The sequence below is a fragment of the Rhea americana genome, unplaced genomic scaffold (assembly GCF_003343005.1).
Source record: "Rhea americana isolate MKP2758 unplaced genomic scaffold, rheAme1 scaffold_231, whole genome shotgun sequence".
Lineage (NCBI taxonomy): Eukaryota > Metazoa > Chordata > Aves > Rheiformes > Rheidae > Rhea > Rhea americana.
Window position 1 is genome coordinate 1,043,591 of NW_028186348.1, and position 20,607 is coordinate 1,064,197.

General features: G+C 37.4%; 1 protein-coding gene across 2 annotated transcripts in view; it reads right to left on the minus strand.

Moving 5' to 3' along the window:
• Window positions 1-2,284: 2,284 nt before the first annotated feature.
• KLHL24 (kelch like family member 24) overlaps window positions 2,285-20,607 on the minus strand; it is a 22,919-nt gene continuing 4,596 nt past the window's right edge. The window contains exons 2-7 of one of the 2 annotated variants that reach the window (XM_085306106.1): window positions 18,152-19,224; window positions 12,808-12,992; window positions 11,507-11,625; window positions 10,150-10,338; window positions 9,504-9,692; window positions 2,285-8,263 (exon numbers count right to left, since the gene is read on the minus strand). In XM_085306106.1, coding sequence (XP_085162232.1) covers window positions 8,063-8,263; window positions 9,504-9,692; window positions 10,150-10,338; window positions 11,507-11,625; window positions 12,808-12,992; window positions 18,152-19,071 — 1,803 coding nt within the window. In that variant the 5' untranslated portion in view covers window positions 19,072-19,224 and the 3' untranslated portion in view covers window positions 2,285-8,062. Of the gene's footprint in view, window positions 8,264-9,503; window positions 9,693-10,149; window positions 10,339-11,506; window positions 11,626-12,807; window positions 12,993-18,151; window positions 19,285-20,607 lie in introns of those variants that run through there. The other variant, XM_085306105.1, reaches the window with a different exon arrangement.

Genomic DNA, 20,607 nt, shown 5'->3' on the forward strand with positions numbered 1-20,607 from the left:
GCGGCGCCTCCCCGGGGCGTTGGGGGGGCGTTGGCTTTGCTCCTCTTTTTCCCTTACCCCCCTTTTCTTTCCTTTTTTGTAGCTTTTTTCAGCGGAGAGGGTGATAATTAATGTTTCTGTTTAGCCATTTTGCGTTTTGGCGCAGTCCTGCTCTGTTGGCCAAAGCCATCTCATGAAATACGTAATAAAATTGAAAAAATATTTTAACACACACAAGGACCAGGATTAGGGAAAAAAAAAAAAACATGAGAAATGAGGCACAACCTGATTGAGATCGCAGGTAATAAAATCGCGCAAGAGATGCGCAGTAGCACCTTGTTCCTCCACACCACTAGCAACCTGCACGGAACAGAGTAACGCGAGGCTGCTGCCCGCAGAAGTCCGCTGAAGGGGCAGTTTGCATGGATCTTGTCGCATATGTGCTGCAAAAAATCCTGTGTTTGCAACTCGTGGTATTTCATAGTCTGTTGGTCACCCACAATTGTCTAAGTAAACTAATGGATTTAATGTCACAGTTTTTGTTTTTTTACCAGATCCTAATAACCTCTGTCGGATATAGTTAATAACCAATGGCACTTTGCTCCATGGTAGTCTCATTGATCCATGGAGTAAGCTGCTAACTAGCATGAATTAATGGCCAGCTCTTATTTGTATTTTCTAACTAATTATGAAGCCACAAATTGTTAACAAATGTGCATAAGCTTAATGTTCAGGGACCAAACCTTAAAATCCTCTTTTTTCTTGGTTTCAGGACCACTACTAGAAAGGCATTCTAATTTCTTACCAGACAACACATATGAAGTGTGGCAAATCCATTCAGACTGTTCTCATACCCAAGTTTGTATCATTTTCATGAGGAATACTATGTGTATAATTTAATCTGATTTTATTTTCTTCCTTTTCCTTGCTTTGTGGAGAAAGGAACAGAAGGAGTTCTGCTTTTAAGATTTCAAGTATCTTCAGACTGGCTCTCATCCCTCAACATAGTTTCATTGCATTGTAGTCCATGGGGCTCCTTTCAGGAACAGTAACCTCTGCAAGCACTGAACTTGCTCTTATTTTTGGCACCGCAGTAAGAGCCACTTGATTGTTGTAAATGATCCTACTTACACTGCAAAACTGCAGTAAAACCTTGCCTTAATGAGTTTTCTGTTTCATGTTGTAAGAAACTCATCACATACCTCAGTAGTAGATTTAGACTCCCTCATTCTTCTGGTGCTAGGTTCAAAACTGTTGAAGCTCATAGGAGTACTTCAATTTTCTGTATCTCAAGGCTAAATCAAGCCTCTCTCTGCCAGTGGACAGATGAAGCAATATGCCCATTTAAGTAGGTTTTATTAAAATGTAAAATGTGCCTGACACCATTTCTAAAGAGGCATTTTATTTATTTTTATTTTTTTTTGTATTTTTTTCTTCAGTGTTTTTCTATCATGGAGTATATTGTGTATCACGGACCCACTGCTTCAGGCTTAATTTTGAAAGATGCAGAACCCACACCCAAAATACATCAAAGAGGGAAAGGGCTTGTAATATTAGCTAGAGCTCAGTGGGATACAGGACAAAAATCACAGTAGGAAGCTCGGTTTGACTCTGCCACAATACCAAAAAGAAATGTTTTTTGGAAGAAGGCAAGACATGTATCTACACTTATGTGAAGGACAAGTTCCGAGTCTGAAATCCAAACCATCTTATAAGGAAGAGGGCACCAGCAGTACAAGCTAGTATTTCACTGAAAAACAATGTAAGAGTAACTTGTAGAAATGTGGCATTAAACCAAGTACATCCTTCATGTCAGTTCAACTGCAGTAGCAGAACCCCCCTCCTGTTTAAGCCCTGTATCAGCCATTCTACAGGTGACACCTTTAGATGGTCAAGGGAGAGCTCATTTGGGCACAGTAAACTTCCCATTTATCTTTCCAACTTGTAATAGTGGTGGTCATCTTCCTACCATTATCTATTCCCATCTCCTGATTTCCCCAAACTAACCACTGTTTTACATCCCATCTTTTTTGTCATTTCTCCAGTTTCTTTCCTTTTCCTTGCAGCCATCAGCATGCTTTTGGTGCCTGTATTCATATCAGTAGTAAGTTCCATGACGAAGGGAGAAAGATGAGCTGGGAGAGCATCCAGACTGGAAGACAGAAGAATGACAGGTGGACACAGACTTGTGAAGGGGCAGAATCCAGCCAGTAAGTGACCAAGGAAGAACAGGAGAGTTTCCTCCTTTTACAACCACCCTCCCCCCTCCTAGAATTTCTCATGATCTAAATAAAATACAGCAAACTATTCAAAAGGCAAATGTTTATTAGGTACATTGGATTTAAAAAAATTTCAAAGAATTATGCAGGAAATATATATTTAAATATAACAAGTAAATGTTATTGCAATTGTGCTACATTATAAAATCACTTTTCTACTATCAGCACAATCTGAAGACCTTAATGTTATGTGCAAGGTAACATTACATTGACTCTGCCACACACTAAGTGGTCTGCACTCTTTTGTTCAGATTTTACTTGTGCTGTACCAGAGTGTTCTTGAAGACAAGGTTAGCTCTTGCTGGAGCTAAGCCTTTTACATATCAGTAAATAAAGGAACTGGCAAGAAATACAATGAGCTGCTGTTTTTCCTCAAAAAAAATGCATATTCCAGGTGAAAAGAAAATATCATAAGTTACATAGGTAACCTCTCTTTCCATGGCCAAGTAGCTCCTATTAATCTGACTCACTCAAATTTGCTACAGGTACACTGAAAGGAGAATGGCCTCACAGGTCCAGAGTTTACACAAATTAAATTAGTAATAGTACATTTTATTCAAGTTTATTGATTTTGCTTATTGCCATGCTACACCATATTATTGCTTCATATTATTTATTTTAAACTACGTTTAGGACAGACACGTCTGTGTTCTGAAATATGGCAAAAATACTGACTAAAACAAGAAACTACATCTGAAGGACAGGAAGTCAAACTCCTTTGTCACTGAGGGAGTGCTTAAAATGGAAAATAGAAAAAAAAGATTGATTTTTCCCACTAAATCTGCCCTAACATTGTAGAAATCTAAGTATTTTAGGCCTATTCTGAATAAAAGGTTTAACTGTTCTTTTAGTTGAAGAATGGCAGAATTTACTTCTCTTTAAAGGACATCATTAGCATCAATCTTACTGTCCAGACTGCTGGAGATAACAAACCAGAAGAAGCAACCCAGGCTCATTTTCACAATAGATAAAAATCTAATTGAATTCAAGGCACAGATATTTTCAAAATTTCAACACATTATTTTCTTTGGGACTAATACAAAGGAAGTTGTAATTACATTATCAACATGCTGTACATAGCATCTTATGTGCATCATTTATAACAATTACCATAAAAGGATCACAAAATTATTCACATACACAGATGTGCACACAAACATGAGTGTAGACTGGAGCACTACAGTAGAAAGGAAGGATACATTCCTGTAAATAGAGCTTTTAGACCGTAACACTATCAAGGATATGTACTTAGAGTAACATGAATTTATGTATAAAATTAGTTACTAAAGCCAGCTGACGCAAGACCTGTGTGTGGAGAACTTACATTGTGATCACACACCTGGTGTGGGGTTGGCAAGAAGCTCTCTACTGTTTTGTGATAATGCTCACAGCACCAACACATTCTTAATAAACTGACAGTGAAATGAATTTTTATTAATGCCATCTGAAATAATAAAATAAGGAAGCTTGTTTGCTGAACACAGAAAGAAAAAAAACACACTGCCTAGTCCTCAACCAGATAAATTTGCTTAAAACATCTCAACACTTTGTAGATTTTTTCAGTATGTATTACTCAGATTTTTTTTAATCAGGAACATCACTTAATGCACACTGTCTTGTGTGCTTGAGAGTCTACATTCAGATGAAAACATTCACCTTACTTCAGAGCAATCAAGTCTTGAATGGGCTTTTGCCATCTTTAGTGGCAGAGAAAACTAGATACACTTCTCCCTTTGGGCCACTAGGAAAACCGAACGTTTGCCACTAGAAGACTTTGATAACACACATCTTGATCTCTCAGACTGAAAATAGTTAACAAATGTGAAGTATTTTTACCAACAGAGTTTGTGCATGAAACTGCAAACTGGAAGAGCATCCAGAAAGTCCTGTTTTTCAGCAAGCCTAGAAAAATGCACAAACCCCAACAGCACTGGGTTTTCCCTCTTCTGGTCCCCCCTCAGAGCTCCTCTCTGCCCTACCAGCTAAACCTGACAGAACTCCAGCACACCACCCTTCCATGAGCAGGGGGAAACCTGAAATCCTGAGAAGTGGGACTGCTTCTTGTTTTGTCCTTGCACCTCAAATGAAAATAGGATAAATTGAGTAATCTAAGATCATGTGGTGAACTCAAGTATTCTGAGGAAGAACTACCACTCAGCAGTTTTCTTGCTCTCAAGGACAGGGGAATCAAAAAGCACAAGTGACCAAAGCTTCCTGGTCTCTCAGTGCTAGAGTGAAAAGCAAAGTGCTGAACCTCTGAAACATATGCTGGACATGCACTGTAAAATTAACTGTCTGATGGTACGAAAGGAAGAGATTCCACAACATATGCCTCTTTAGACGCTAACAGGAAGGGAACTTAGAGGTAAAGTGAATGATCACCAGGTGGTGTTACATGCTTGATGGTTGAGAAATAAAGGGATACATGGTATATCTAAAAGCACTACAATGCTTATCTACATAGAACCTTTGTGAAAGCAAGCTACAAAGCAGCATCAAATTTCTTTTCAGTTGATAACATATTGCAGAAGAATGGAAGGACAGATCTCATGAGATTTCAGCAGGGAGGAGAGGACATGAAGAGGGAGAAAGACAATATTTGCTTTCACTTCCTTGAAGTATCTTACTATTAAAGATAACTGTTTAGCAAAGTATTAGAGAACTCAGCAATTATGTTTTTGGTCCAACTTTGGAGAGACCTGAGAGCTTTTCCCATGCATTGTTAGACTGAAGTTGTATCTCTGAGCAGATGATCACTACTCTGGAGCTGTCAAACCTGTTACTATTCATGCTGGCAATTATAATAGTGGAAGATATTCAAAATGTTCTGTCCCAGAATGAGACCAAGGTGGGGGGGGGGACACAAAACAATACATAACCCCCAATTTGCTGTCCAAGCACATTAAACAGCAATCAGGTAAATCTGCATGACAGTGCAAGTTTTAATCTTTGAATCCAGCTATACTTAAGTGAAATGCATCAGAGAACAGATGACTTAGGAATGTGACTTCCTAAATAATATATCCTTCTGTAAGTGTTATGCTTTCATTAAACCAAAGTGGAATTGTTCTCTTCTAGCATATCTGAAAATATTATTTTAACAGAGCAGGTCAGAAGTGCAAGTCATTTACAGAGTCAAAAGGAAAAAAAAGAAAGAAAGAAAAACCACAAAACAACTCCCCCCCAAAATACCTGACTTGTTTTTAACAAAATCATTGTAGGAATAACTGCTATTTTAGCAATACTCCACACACTTACCTGTTCAGCATTGAGTACAGGTTCTGAAGAACTGCAAGCAAAGCTTTTCTTCTACATTTTTGCATTTACTGGTTCATTAAACAACTATTTTCAAAAATAATAGCTAACAGTAATAAAGTATATAAATTGTTAAGAAAAGATGAGTAAACTATAAACTGAGTCTTCAATACAATAAAAAGCAGTATCTTGCTATTTACAGAGTACTGCAGTGCTATAAACACAGAATAAAGGATACCTAAGCATAAACAACATTAAGAGCAGCTTAACATGACAATCAACATTACAAGTCTTAATACAAATAGGAAGGAAATAATAGGAAAGGAGAAACTTTCTCAAATTATCTCTCTAGTGAAGTGCTCCTATCATTTACATTTTCATTTACAATGATGGGACAAGTTGTATACAAGTGTTAGTATATAATATCAGTTACTGGGCAATTACCATTGCTATCAACAGATCTTATTCACAGGTACTGAAATTACCTTTTCAAAGTGAGCAGAGACAAGAAACTTAGAAAAGGATTAATTCATCTGATTGTTTTGTCTTACATTACTTTTTAGTACTGTAAGTATTTTACTGAATAACTTTCTATTTAGGGCAATACAGATGTACACACGCAAGGATCAATTTGCTAATTACATCACTGATATGCAAAGATTTGATTATTAATATTCTTAACATATACAACCAGTGTTTGGTATTTAGACAGAAACTGAAATCCGTGTATTTTCCTGAGGTTACAAGTTAATGCATCACGAAGTGCAGCTCCCAGTGCTCTTTAAAAAGATATGACTGTGTATTACTGAAAATGACAACTGCAAATTTGGCATAGGTTCACTGAGGGTCAGAATTTCCATCTCATGAAGTACTCTGGGAAAACGGATGGCTAAGAGAGTCCAGTGGAAAAAAAACAGTGTTCCAAAGACAGTGCTTGTTTTCACCCTCCTGAGCAAGCGACCAGAACCCTGCAGGCAGGGCTGTCTCTGCAGGGGCCTTATGCTTTTTTCTGCCCTGGCACAGACCAACCTCCCTACTGGCTGCTGTCCTTAGATTCCTTTGAAAAAGGAGTTCCTGATGTTTCTAGTGATTAGCAGGAACCTGGTATGTAGACAACCCTATTCATTTTCCAACTCTTAAGTGCTCTTTCAGTTTTCATGAAATTGTGTCTCAGTTGTACAACTGTCTACTGAGAATAAGACAACCTAGTACAGAAATCTAATGAGAATTTAAAAGAAGCATCTTCACTGGAGAACAACAACAAAATACCCAAACAACACTATGTCAAAATACAGGAGGCTCATGGGCTTCAAGATTCACCAAAACTCTGGGCTTCAAAGCTAGCATGCTACCTGGCAGTTACCTCATATGGCTACATGGACAGGTCCACAGGTATTTTTCTGGTTACAGGAAGAACTTTTCAGGAGCCTCCTTATCTATGGCCAAGTAGGTTATACTGCAGAACAGCTGGACTGCTGTAAGTGATTGTCTGAATAAAGGCTAAGAAATACTTAATGGATACTCTGAATCTCTGCAGATGAGTTAGTTTGAAGACCAACTTGTAAGCTGTGGGGTACAATCTGAGTCCCTACCTCCATCATCACTTAATTTATAATGTGATTCACAGAAGCAGAAGAACACAAAGTTAGTTGTCCTTAATTCCTTGAGGAGTTAGAGATATTTTGCAACAAGCAAACAGTAAATCCAGGAACTTTCAGAGTTCAGCTGTAGTGTTCAAGATGTTAAAAACTGGGACTCAAGATCTGCCTCACAGATGCATGCCTACTTCCCAGCGGTCACTAGTTTTCCATGTCATGTAGCCTTGTGTGATAAGCATTTAGCAACACTATGAATAAGGTCCATAGTGTTAAGGTACATCACTGCAGTATGATGCAGTAGCACAGAAAACCACCAAGATGTCACTGTTCTCCTTCCAAGGAGAGCATTCCTCAAAGATTCTAGTATTTTTCCTATGTAACTGATTTTATTTTTTTTTTTTTTTTAAATCTCAAACCATGCATGATCTGAAATAAAATCTACTTGGTTAAGCCAAGTAATCTGCTTGTGAGAACACTGTGCATATGAATTAAGTAAGCTTTTTTTTTTAAAACATAGGCAATTATCCTAGATAATTTTTTGAATTTTACTTGCCTATGTATCTTTTCAACAACCAGAATCTGAAACAACTTGTAGACATCACTGCTTAGGATACAGGCACAAATGCTTGTGAAGGCACTTTCCCCACAAAACTTCCAAATTTTTAATTACTTATCACACAGAGGGCAAAACTTTCTGAACACTAGTACAAAGTACTATTACTGCACTCATATCAAAGCACACTGCATATACAGTTAAACTGGTGTTACTGGATAGATACGTAGACTTGTAAGTTAACTTTTTTTTTTTTTTGGAAGGCACAAGATACAATTTTTCATTTGCCAGTTAGGGAAAGGACATTTTCCCGTTTCAGGAATCTTTAAAAACCTGTCTTGCAGCAGACCACTGGATTCATTCATGCCATCTCCTTTGTTACTGTTGGGTTTTTTGTTCTACAGTTTAAAGCCTTTTTCATTATATCTATGAATTGTCACACAGCCATGATATGATACTGGCCTGGGCATGGCTGCTACTCCTGTGATAATGCCTGTTGCAGGGTCATAACAAAGGATAGTGTCTGTGGCTTCACCGTTTTCTCGTCTTCCACCAAGGATATATATTTTTCCATTACACACAGACATGCCACAATTCTCCTGTTTCAAAACATACAAAGTAATACATGGTTATTCAAAAAACAAACCCTCCAATTCCTGAACACCTACCACAGTGCAGAAGGATAGCATTGTGACTATCATTTGTAAACAGACTAGTCTATACTTTTCACTTCCAAAAGAACTAATGCCGAAAGCAGAACAGCTGGGGAAAGTAGCAACAGCATTCAGCAGAAAAGGGCTGTTTCAGGTCTAAGTCTTTATTGCACATACCTCAGACAAGGAATACAGCTGAATACAATACTTATAGATGATATAAGGAAAGAGGAGAAGGAACAAAGGCTTTCAAAAGGGAGACACAGTAGATTGTGTTCCCACTTTACGCAGTAACATAGAGAAGCACCTTAGAAGAGCAGCAACAGATAACAGAGAGGGGGAAATGGAAAAAAAAGAAAGGAAAAAAAAACTTGTGACTAAGAAGAGTAGATAAGAAAAAAAAAACACTGTCCTGAAGCAAAGGAAGCTAAGAGCCTATTTCTTCCTCAGAAGTTACTATAGAAAAATACTCAATCAAATAGAAAAATACTCAATCAAATAGAAAAATACTCAATCAAATAGAAATCACAGAGCAGAAGTCAGTGAGAGGAAGAGAAGGAAGGACAGGAAAAATAACAAGTAATCTGTCAAGGGAGGTACACTATAGTATGTAATTGGCAGATGTTTTAAAAACATAGGAGAAATTAACCGCTATATATGTAAACTGTACTACAGAAGGGACATCTAAATTTTCCTCAGGGAGACCTTAAGTGATACTGTTCTCATCACTTTAAGTCAGATACTTTCTGTACTACACACTGTCTTTTTTGATACTGTAAAAATGCCCTTTATTTTTTGTTATGTTGAAAGGCTTTAATCAATTATAAGGCAACTAGTTTTCAGTCTAAAAAAAAAAATCTAACAGAACCCAACAGAGATCCATTTGTACATATGTAAAATATTATCCATTAATTTGTTATACTGTTATCAAACAGTTACTACTCTCAAACCAAAACACTGACCTGGCTAACACAGTGACACTCAGCTGAAAAGCTGCTGGTTTAGAAACTTCATTTTCTGTGAGATTGTAAATTATATAGATGGGGGGGCAGGAAGGGAAGGAAAGTAAGAATGCAACCAGAAATGCAATTTTAACATGGTTAAACAAGTCCCTACTCATTTCATAGCAAGATATTCACATAAAAAGCGTCTTTTAGAAGCCCACATGCCTTTTAGTGTTTATTACCTGTCTGCTGAATGTATTCTGTACATGCATCCAGTAGTCCTCAACTGGATCATAGCAGTATATTGCTTTGGTAAGCCCACCAGCAACGTAGATCAGATTATTTAAAGACACAGCTGTAATGCATCTTTTTGCAATAGGTATAGTTGCACGGAGTAACCAAGAATTAGTATCAGGATCATAAGACTGAACCTGAAAACAAATACATGCATTTGAGATTAAAAACTGAATCAAGATTACTACCTCACACTCCCACAGGTTATATGAGTCAGAGAAGCAATACCTTGCAGGCAATATCTCAACAAGAAAATTAAGTCAATATAAATATAGGTCCATTTATCAATGATGCTTTCATATACACACACACACACACACACACACCCCCGCTCCCCCCCATATTCAACATCAGTTTCCTAACACTTAAGTGCAGCTAGCTCATTTAATGTATGGAGTCTGTGATAATATCCACCATAAAGACCAAACAAAGTAACAGCGTATTAATGAATTAATGTTTTCTACTCTGTATGCTTTAAAATACAACAATCCAATACTCCAAGCAGTAAGCCAGTTGAAGCAGGTTTCTGTATGATCTGTTTTTAAACTAGCATTACCCATGTGTAGAAAATGGAAGCAAACACAGTTAACTGACCTTGTCAGAACATGTGTTGTCATCAGGACCACCCCCGATCACAAACAGTTTGCCAACACAGCTGGTGACTGCTGGAGAGCTCACTGCTTCTTTAAGGGGAGCCACCTCTGTCCATCTATTGGAGAATGAATCATAACACTCTACACTGCTCAGTCGGCTTTGACCATCATATCCTCCAACGACGTACACCTATGCAAAGTGGTGAAAACTATCACCGTTCTATATTTAGAGTAGCATTACATGTCTATAAGAAATTAAATTCAAGTTGCAGAAATCCCAATTTGCTAGATTTTTAAAGGCATACTTCCCCCGAAGTTTCAATAAAGAAGAGTACGATGTAAAAAATAACAGGTAAAGATTCTCAGGAGAGTTTCCATTCAGTCATATGTGGAATGAAAACTGTAAATGGACATCTGGAGGATGGCATTATGATACAGAAATAGAAATTCCCTATTTGAATGGGGTGTGTAAGACTGCACTGGTTATTATAAATTGCATTCAGCAGCAACAGCAACTGAAGTCCATCAGAATTTACCTTCGCTCTTCTGTGTTTTACTTCTTTCCCATTTGCTTACAAAACTGAGATTTCTTCCTCCATCTGTAACCCTTTTTTGCTTTCCTGTTGCATCTCTCAATTCAAGCAGCAGAGCCTATTATCACTTCTGCAGCTACCTTCTTTCCTCTCTTTGCTCCAGCCACAAGCTCTCATCTCCAAGTTGTTACTCACTCCAGGAACACCACCACATATCTTTGCTAACTTTTGTTAACGGAATCTCTGTGCATTGTTGATTCCAGCTATTAGTTTTACGTTAAATTATAAATAAATAGGCCTTCAAAATGTTTATTACTTCACATTTTCCTTACAGTAATGTACTTAGTGTTTTATGTTAAAAATATCAACCAAGAGCACAGAGATGCCACTCAGAGCAGTAGCAGTCTGTGTTAGCAACTGCATAAATGAAGACAGTGACTTGTAAAGTTAGCTGAAGGTAGTTTTGTATTATGTGGACAAATACTTCTGAAAGCACTTTTGAAGCACAGTCGAATTCTGATGCTTCTTTGCTACCAAAGAATTGCTTCTTCAAGCTGGACACTTCTATGCCCCCCCCCAAAAAGAAAAAAAAAAGAAAAAAAGAAAAAAATAATCAAGGGGTAAGATGATTTTTCATGTCAGTGTCTGACTGATTAAGAGAATAATTATTTGTTTCCAATAGTCTTAAAAATATATGTATTTTTAAACATAATTTGAGAGGGAAGCCATGAAAGTAACATTAAATATTTGCAGCTGTTTTCTACATTCTTCTCTTGCATTTGGGGACCAAATAGCTAAAATAAATTATAAATATACTTCTCTTACTTTACCAAGAAGAACAGCCATTTTGTGACGCCATCTGCCTTTATTTAAGGAGGCAACTCTGATCCAAATATTAAGCTGAGAGTTATAAATCCACACATCCCGGCTATTGATTCTTCCACCTTTAAGAAGAAAAATATGCCAATTTATTTTCAAATAAATTCATTATTTAACAAGACGGGCTGACAATCAAAATGCTGCTCTACAGGGGACAATGAAAATGTTTAGGTGATCAAAGATCTATTTTTGTTAGACTTAAAAAGTCAATTTCAGTGACTGTCAAGACACAAATACATAGGGTAAGTTATTTCACTCATGTCAGTCTTCCACAGTAACATGCTGATACTGCATTAAATTATTTCTCGAGACTTGAATGTGTTTAAATAGTTTTTTGCTCATGCTCTTCAGATTTCCTTGAGCATCACTACCTGGATGAGACACTTGAACAAAAAACTTTACCATTTGTATCTTACAAGGCACATCCCTAACACTAGCTGTTGCCCTCTATTTGGTTTGTGCATTCATCTCCCTCTTACTGTTGAAACAATAAAAGGCAGAACAGATTAGAGGAGATCGTTTCTGTAAGTCAGCTAACACATGGCTCAGTACTCAGTCCATCAGCTGTTGGCACTGACTACGTAACTGACACTTGCTAAGGCACTGAATGAGAGGTGTTTAAAAACTCACACCTACTGCTTGTTTCACAGGAAAAGGCTGGTGTAAAGGGATCCCCCGCTCAGGTGGCTAGAGTCAGAAGAGCTTTGTTTCCATTTGACATTCCTATGCTGAAAAGCAGCTTTAACTGTTTTCCCCTGGAATACAGGCAGCCATACAACAGAAACCAAGTACCAGCAACATACCAGTGCAGCACTGCTCCTAGGCAACTGCTGTTTTTACCATCAGGCACCACCTTTTGTAACAGAAAATGCTGCTGGGAAAATACTGCTTGTAATTTTTTGCTTTTAATTTTTCCAACTGTTGCTTCTCCAAGTGTTGCTCTGGACAGGCCACTACAGCATTTTAAAGCAGCTTACTGAGGCGGCCTGGATAGGCGTACACCTCATCTCCTTAAATACAACTGATATGTTGGCCTCAGCTGTAAAATAATAAATAATAATAAATGTTGATTAAAAACAAAATTCCCAGAAAACACTTGTGCCTCCAAAAAGATTAGTCCAGGGTTTGTGTTCACCATTTATATCAGCAAGTGACTTTCAACAGAGCTAGCAGTTCAAAGAGCGAAGAGCTGTCATACTACTTTAAAAAGCGAAGAAAAGAGTCTTAAATGTCTTAGGATTATTCACCTGAAACAAGAATATCATTCCGTAGAGCACACACTGCATATTCAGACTTGGTAAACTCTGGAAGTTTAGCCAGTGACTTCCACTCTCCTGTTACAGGATCGTAGCACTCAGTATATGGCAAATTAAACCCTCCAACTCGTTCACAGCCTCCAACAACAACTATCACCTCAGAGTAACCAGTTGATCTAAAAAAGTGAAAACAGAAAACTAAGATGTAGGAGTTATTTATTAATACACAGAGGGAGGCCAAACGACATTGTTTTGAAATATACTATGGAATCAGAAAATTTACTATTTAATGTAACATTAACTTATATGGAAAAACAAAACAAAACAGAAAGCCACTACACAAACAGTTCCAGGTTTTCAGTATTTCCAGGTGTCTCATCACATAGCAGGTTAACACAGCCAATCTACTAGTATGGAAGTGGTGGAGTCACTCTGCACAATGTTCTCTGTTAAAAAACCCACATATTTGAAAATACAGTAACCCCTTATTCTTTAATACTATTTTTCCTTTAACTGGGTATGTAGAGATATCAGAAAAAGTTAAAGCAAGGCCTGTGCAAATCTGGTGCAGAATTTCAATAAATGATCCTTCATACTCAAACAATTTTGTTTTCCTGCTCAATTTTAGAGAATTTATTACAGTACTGTACATTCTGTAAGTACTTCAAAAACCTAGAATACCTTTTAAAGAGTATAAGAGATTTCCTGAAAAACGCGGAAGGCAGAGTTATCAAAGAAATTAAAAAAAAAAAAAAAAAAAAACTTAGGGATAATATATAGTTAAGAGAACAATGCATCAAAAAAAGTGAGAAAGCAGCACAGTGATAAAAGGAAACATTAAGGAACACTGGAATAAAAATTCAAACCTGAAACACAACCTAAAACTCAATGTGAAGAATTAAGCAGTCAATATACAGAATTAAGCCTTTAAACTCTTCAATACTCTTGTTCACCTTCTACTTGACCTCATGAGAAAACCCAATTCCTCTGCTTTCTACGTACTCTGTATATAGAAGAACAGCAAATGACATTACATTTGATTCTCTACATTCTTACGTTGAATAAAACAACCATCTTATATATATAAATCAATCATATCTGAATCCTATTCCTTCACTCAAATCTATAATTCCTTGGGAGGATTTGCCAAAACCCTCCCTTTTCAGGGCTTTTCTAAATTAAATAAGTTTGTACTTCAATGATTGCTGTCTACTAATTAAAAATGAATGGAAGATTGACTTTATTTTTAGAAATCCTTTTTGTCATGTTGTACTTTAACTTTGATCCCTATATGAACAGATTTCGTTTAACATTCCTATAGAAAAAAATTGCATTGCCTTGTGACTGTGTTTAAGATAAAAATTTTGTGATCTGTCCCCAGACTTCCTAAGGTATTAACTTGGGCACATTTATTAACGTTGATGACATTTTCCCTATTTTGAAGCATGAAGAATGAAACTATATAGCCATTCTATTTCCTTGTCACCATATGTTGTAAATTAAATGCACCATTCTACTCCAAATTCTTAGGAAGGCAATGATAAACGATAATGCACTATGAAATAATATAATGAAGATATGTATCTGAGGAATAACATTTACATACCTCAACTAGTCAGAAGAGACACACTTCAACTGCTCAGATGCTGATGTATTTACTGATACTATGCTATCTATTTTTCTGAGGAACAACACTGGAAAGAATCTCTCAAAGGGTCAAGGGAGGAACCCTCTGCACCTGCAAACCACTGCTCAGAAAAGGGTTTCCTTAACAGTAAAATACTCAGCTCCCGACTTCCCTTACAGGCAAGCCTAACTACATCAGCTAAGCATACATACAAAAGAGGTTTGTCTGTTGATTACTTTTCAACGTAGAAACCAAGGCCTCCACTTACTAAAAAGCCTACTGTATAGGACTGTTAATCTCAAAAATAAATAAATGAACCACGGCCTTTGGTTGGAAAGGTCTCTTCGTGAATTGCAATGAGAAGCTTTGCTCTTCAAAGGAATTAACAATTTCATGCAGTATTTTAAAACCACAGACGCACAAAAGTTTTAGTTATCTAGAGAGTCATATTGTTTCTTTAGAAATATTTTCTCTGCTGCATTTTCTTGAGTCTTGCATTGTAAAGATTTTGAGGTTAGTTCTGAAAGATGCAAATGATAGAGGGCATATCAGTTAAAACAATAAAAATGCACAGAATAAACAAAGAATTTATAGGCAAAAGCTAACCCCAGGAAAAAAAAAAAGAACAAACTAAGGTCAGATGTAAATCAAGATTAGAAAATAGGATTCTCATAGAAGCTCTCATCTCAACCAGTGGTACAGAAAGCCATTCTTATGGCCCTCAAAAGAAATACTGTGGGAATAGTAATACAAATGAGCTAAAACAAACGCCAGAGATTTCAGGAGCAAACCTCTCCTCACGAAGAGGTGCACAAAGCAAAGGAAGGGGAAAAATAAACAAACAATCAGCTGACAGAAGACTATATGATCCAGTATATTCCAAAAAGGTTTTCAAGGGGTTCTGGCTTACTTAAGACGAGAAAGCACGCAGTCCTCTAGCCATATGCTCAGAAAGACAACATCACAATTGCAACCAGCACAGCATCAGCTGGACAGGACTCTCTTCAATCATTCAATGGGATTCCACTTAAAAAGATTTTAACTTTAAGAGGTAAGTTATGAGGGTTTGAGAGAATCTGGGTAAATCACTGCTTTTCTTCTTTTAATTCACTTGTGTAGCAAATGTGATAACAGACAGAAGCATAAAGTGAAATAAGAATTCATCTCCCTGGGCAGAGGGGAGTGAGGAACCACATACAAGCTTTTTTAAAAAGCAGCTAGAAAGGATGTGTTCACATGTATATAGTAACTTATAACCAATTAAAGTGGACACTAGTATGTTTTAATCAAATATGCTTAAAGGAATCATATGATCAAGGAACTCAGAGCAATATGAAAATTTAAAGGCATTAAAAGCATGAAGAACTAAGTGTCTGTCTGTTTTGTTTTGCATATGGAGATTTGTTATTACCCACTGCTTGATCTTGGCTTGGAGAACTGCTGTGCAAGACAACCAGTAGAGGCCGAGAGAGGTTTAAGAGGAACGTGAGAAACGACCTCAAGATGTCACCACGTCATTGCAAGTATGCAACTGAAAAGGCCTTCCAAAGGCCTTCTGCATTTGTCAGTGATGCCAAGCGGCACACGACATGAACAGCAAGCAGGCAACCGTTATCTCACATTTTAAACTTTGTTTGGTTCATGTAACTCTTCATTGTTTTTTAAAAAAAAAAAAAAAACCACACAAAACAAATTCCACTCTACACTTCTTTTTAAGAAAAACAGGTTTGAACCTACTTCATCCATAGATGCATACATACCCAGACAAAGAATCACAATTCATTTCTCAAAGTTTCAGTTAAAAAGTTTAGGAATTCCTGATCCTGCAATTTTCCTTCCCTTTAGAAACATTTTATATAAAAAAGAAGCTGGAAGAAGGCAAGAAAGGAAGGAGCTCTCAGATGTCCTCTCCTCCCAACTCCCTCAAAAAATGACCAGAAAAGGTGTGATGAAAACATGGGGGAATCTGGTAACTGTTTAAAAACGTTTCTATTGCCTTGTAGCAAAAAGATCAAACAGGCAACAGAAACAAATGACTGAGAACTATTCCCTGAGTGTAATATAGAAAAGGCCAGGGGGGGACATGCCATTCCTGCTGGGACACCAGCCAGTTCTCTCTATAAATTACTCCTCTTGTTGCTGCCTACTCAAATTCACAGTGCAGTTTAAGTTCAGCAGTAAAAGCCAACAAAAAAACCCACCAAAACCCAAACATAAAAAGAAAAAAATCTCCCAAATTATTGCATTTATAAAGTAGTTCTTGGCTGAAGTGCTACAGCAAGGCTATAGAGTTTCTCAAGTACATATATATATACAGCACATGCTTTGACAGAACTGTTAGGTGTAAGCATATTTGCTTCATCAAGTCAAGTAATAAACTTAACCCCCCTGAAATAGCACAGAAACCTACCCCCTTCACACACATGCACACTTGCAAACTGATGAGGACTTTGGTCTGAATCCTCAGATCACAATTCCCCATCAGCTCCAGCCTTTGGGTATGAAACGCTTCAGAAACTCTCATTGCACTGTTTCCAAACTGTCACAGACCAGGCACTTCCAAAGATCGCCGTGCGACAGCACACACTGCTGAAAAACTGGCAGCAGAGTGGCAAGGAGTTAAAGTTTCTTCTCTCTCAGACTAGGCAGCAAGATTAAAGACTGGAAAGACACCGAGGGGGCAAATGCTTGCCAAGTGTTTCTTCCCCTGTAAGAAAGCTTGTAACACATGCCAAAAATGAATGTTCCCTGCACCCTCACTATACAGCAACCAGATATGACTAAGAATAAACAAAGAGGAATAACTTGTAACACGCTCTAACCGTTTGTCCAGACTAGATCATTGCATCACTTTAAAATAACACATGATTTTAAAACTGCAGTTTAAAACAGGTTGAGTTTATTAATAATAAACTCATGTGGAAGTAAGGCTTCTACTTGGAAAATATTTTTCAGAAAGAAAATTACCATAACCAATATTGCCCATAAATGTTGCTAATGGACTTTTCCTCATTACCTCCTGCAGCTTCCAGGCATCATTCCTATTTGCATAAAGCATTATTAAGTAGTAGTAATTGTGGATTTTTACATCATCATGGTATAAGCATAAAGTATTTCAAAAACTATTTCATAATTCTTTAAAAATGCAGGATTTTCATTAATCTAAGAATACGTTGTTTTTATGTTAGTCTATTACAGCTCTACACAGCAGATTTGTAGTGTAACAAGTGAATGTTCTGAATGAACATCATCCATATTCTTTATAATGCTTTGTACGCTTACATGATTTTGTTATAAAGAGGTGTGAAATGGAATGGGTTACTTGTGGCATCATAAATTATTTTTAAAATGCTGCAATGTAAAATAACTGAAGATTCATGTAGCAAACAGTAATGTTTAGAAAATACTTTGCTTGCAAGGTAAAATAACTTCATTTACATGAGCAGTCTCATGTATCTCATATCAGTAAAGCAATCTGTGCAAAACCTGACCTATTTACATTTTCTAGACACATATGGGCTCGAGCTGTTGAACTGTCAGGGCTGGGCAGGCGGGAGGGGTACAGAACTGTAGCTAGAGTGTTCCATAATGTAAGATTAAAAATCATTTTCAAAAGATTTTTTTTTCTGGGCATATGTATATCAAATATCTGCACATCAAATCATGTCCTTCTACCATAGAAATAGGGGTGAAAAGAAGGTTCCTCACCTGCGTGGCCTAGTTCTGGGAGACATCATCTCATTCCCAAGGATATGGTACCGCCGGGCTTCGTGCAGCAGCTGGTAACACTCTGGGGAATTCTGGATCAGCTGGTCCACTTCCACTGTCTGCACAAAGTAGTTGGGGTGCAACAACGGGAGCCTGACGTGCGTCAGCAGCTCGTGCAACACTGGTCTTCTCAACTCAACTGCCCGGTACACCCAGCGCATGACAGCTTCAAACACCATCTCTTCCTTACTGATCACCAGTTCGTCACTGCAAATGTAATCAATAAGCTCATCTTTCCCCAGTTCAAGAAATTCTTCATGTTGGGACACATCCTCAAATGTCTGCAGCGCAAAATTCCTGCACTTGGTGAACAGTGTCTTGAGTGAGTGTGTATCTGCAAAACGCTGGATTCCTAGGCAATTGCACGGATCCAGCTGTTCTTCCAGGAATTTGGCACACGCATCACGTAAAACACTAATCTGAAAGAGACTTGATGTTTCAAAGAGATACTGCACATTCTCGGTAGTGATTTTCACCTTACCAGTATACACATACTGTAAAAAGCAATCCATAGCTTCAGCAAAAATACCATTGATCTCCACCAGCATCTCTCTGCTTTCTCTATGATCATTGCAAAACATAGCTCTGAAGTAGCTACTGCAGGCAGAGAGCACTGCTCGATGGCAGGGAAACTCTCTTCCTTCCACACAGATAATGACATCAGTAAACAACCGGCTGTCTCGAAATTCATTGAAGATCTGGAGAATGCTTTCGGCATGGGATGATCCCGAGGAGAAGTCAAAAAACTCATGGCCTGTTAGCGATTTTGGGTCCATTTCAAAAACTTTCCGCTTGGTTGCAGGGGAATCTCGTATCCCGCTATCCTCTCTATTCAGTCTGCGTCCCAAGATTAGTACCATTGTTACATCAGTTGGCTATAGAGTCATTGAGAAAAGTTTGCCGAGTGCCTCCTTCACGGTGCTACGGTCAGAAAAATTAAAACACTTCAGTATTCAGTCCGGTATGTCCTTCATTTCATAATGAGAATTACACAGCACACTTGTTTGGTCACTCTAAAAACAAACACGCACACACAAACAAATCAGTAAAGCTTTTGACCTTGATCAGAAGCAACACTGTTACCGGACAAAGGATAAAGTTGCCTTGTGCAGGGCAGAGCATTATGTTTTATTGTATATTGAAGACAGACAAACCAAGACCCCAACGCCAGCAAACCACTCAACATAAGCTAAGGGTTTCCCTGAATAAAAGTCTAGAGCTTGAACTTCTCATTTTTCAGTGTAATTGCATTTCAGCTGGAACCTCCAAGTACTACTATAATAGCAGCAATCAAAAACAAAAGAAATTGGAATTTTCAGAACAGAAATACAGTTGACGTAAAATAGAATTTTCAGAACTGAAATACAGTTGACGTAAAATCACTTGTTCATTTTCATTATAACATCCACCATAATAAAGTCTTGCAATTCTAGTATTTAATAATATTTAGTTATTTCAATGAACAACCCTAACCACAAAAAACACATTTTACTTATTCATTCTCAGCATCTAAAAAAAATAGTTCGCTAATAGCCTAAGATTCAATTAAAAACATATGGAGACTGCTAATAAACTTATTCCAAAGGTTTTTGTGTAAGTAAGATGTTAAAGTATGAAGAAGCTACAGGAATAAGTGTAAGAACAGGCTGAAAAAAAAGGTTACACTTGTTTGTCTGAGAACTAGTGCATCTGAAAGTATCAAGGACAACTTACTGAGGGAAAGAATATTTTCTGTTTTCAAAAGTACTACTAGCAAAAAGTTATTAGCAAGTTTTTGCCCAAAGGTTTTCCAGTTTTGAGGAGATCACATTTAACCTTCTTTCCTCCCTCCAATACACAAACACATGCATATTAGAGTATTATTAAGACTGCAAAAAGTAAGTAGTTAAATGTTATCAAATTAGTAGTTAATCAGTAGTTAAATATTAGCAAATGCCAGAATTTAAGTTTGTGGGTGAAGAAAATGTAGTTGATTTTTCAGATCCAGGTAATATAATCATCCCTCCTAGCAGTAAGTGTTTCATCACCAACTTGAAAATAACATGGATGAATGACCACCAAAGTATACTCAGGCAACACTACCGTACCAGCAAAAGGCTGGACAAAATGCCCACAAATCTCTCAGTATGCATCCTTGGGGGGAAAAAATCTAAGTTATTTTAAAACTAAGCTTCCAAGGGCTTATATTCATTTTCTCTCATTCCCCACTTAAACAGTAAATAAACGTTAGTTTCAAACAGCAATTTCACTTCCTGACACACTAGCATCTTCACAGCTGCTATTACCCAACCGAAGACTGGCTACACCACCGCTTAAAATAGAACACAATAAACCATTTTTTTTTTTTTTTTTTTTTTTTTTTTGGAGAGAATAAGCAGCCAAGGACAGCAGAAGGT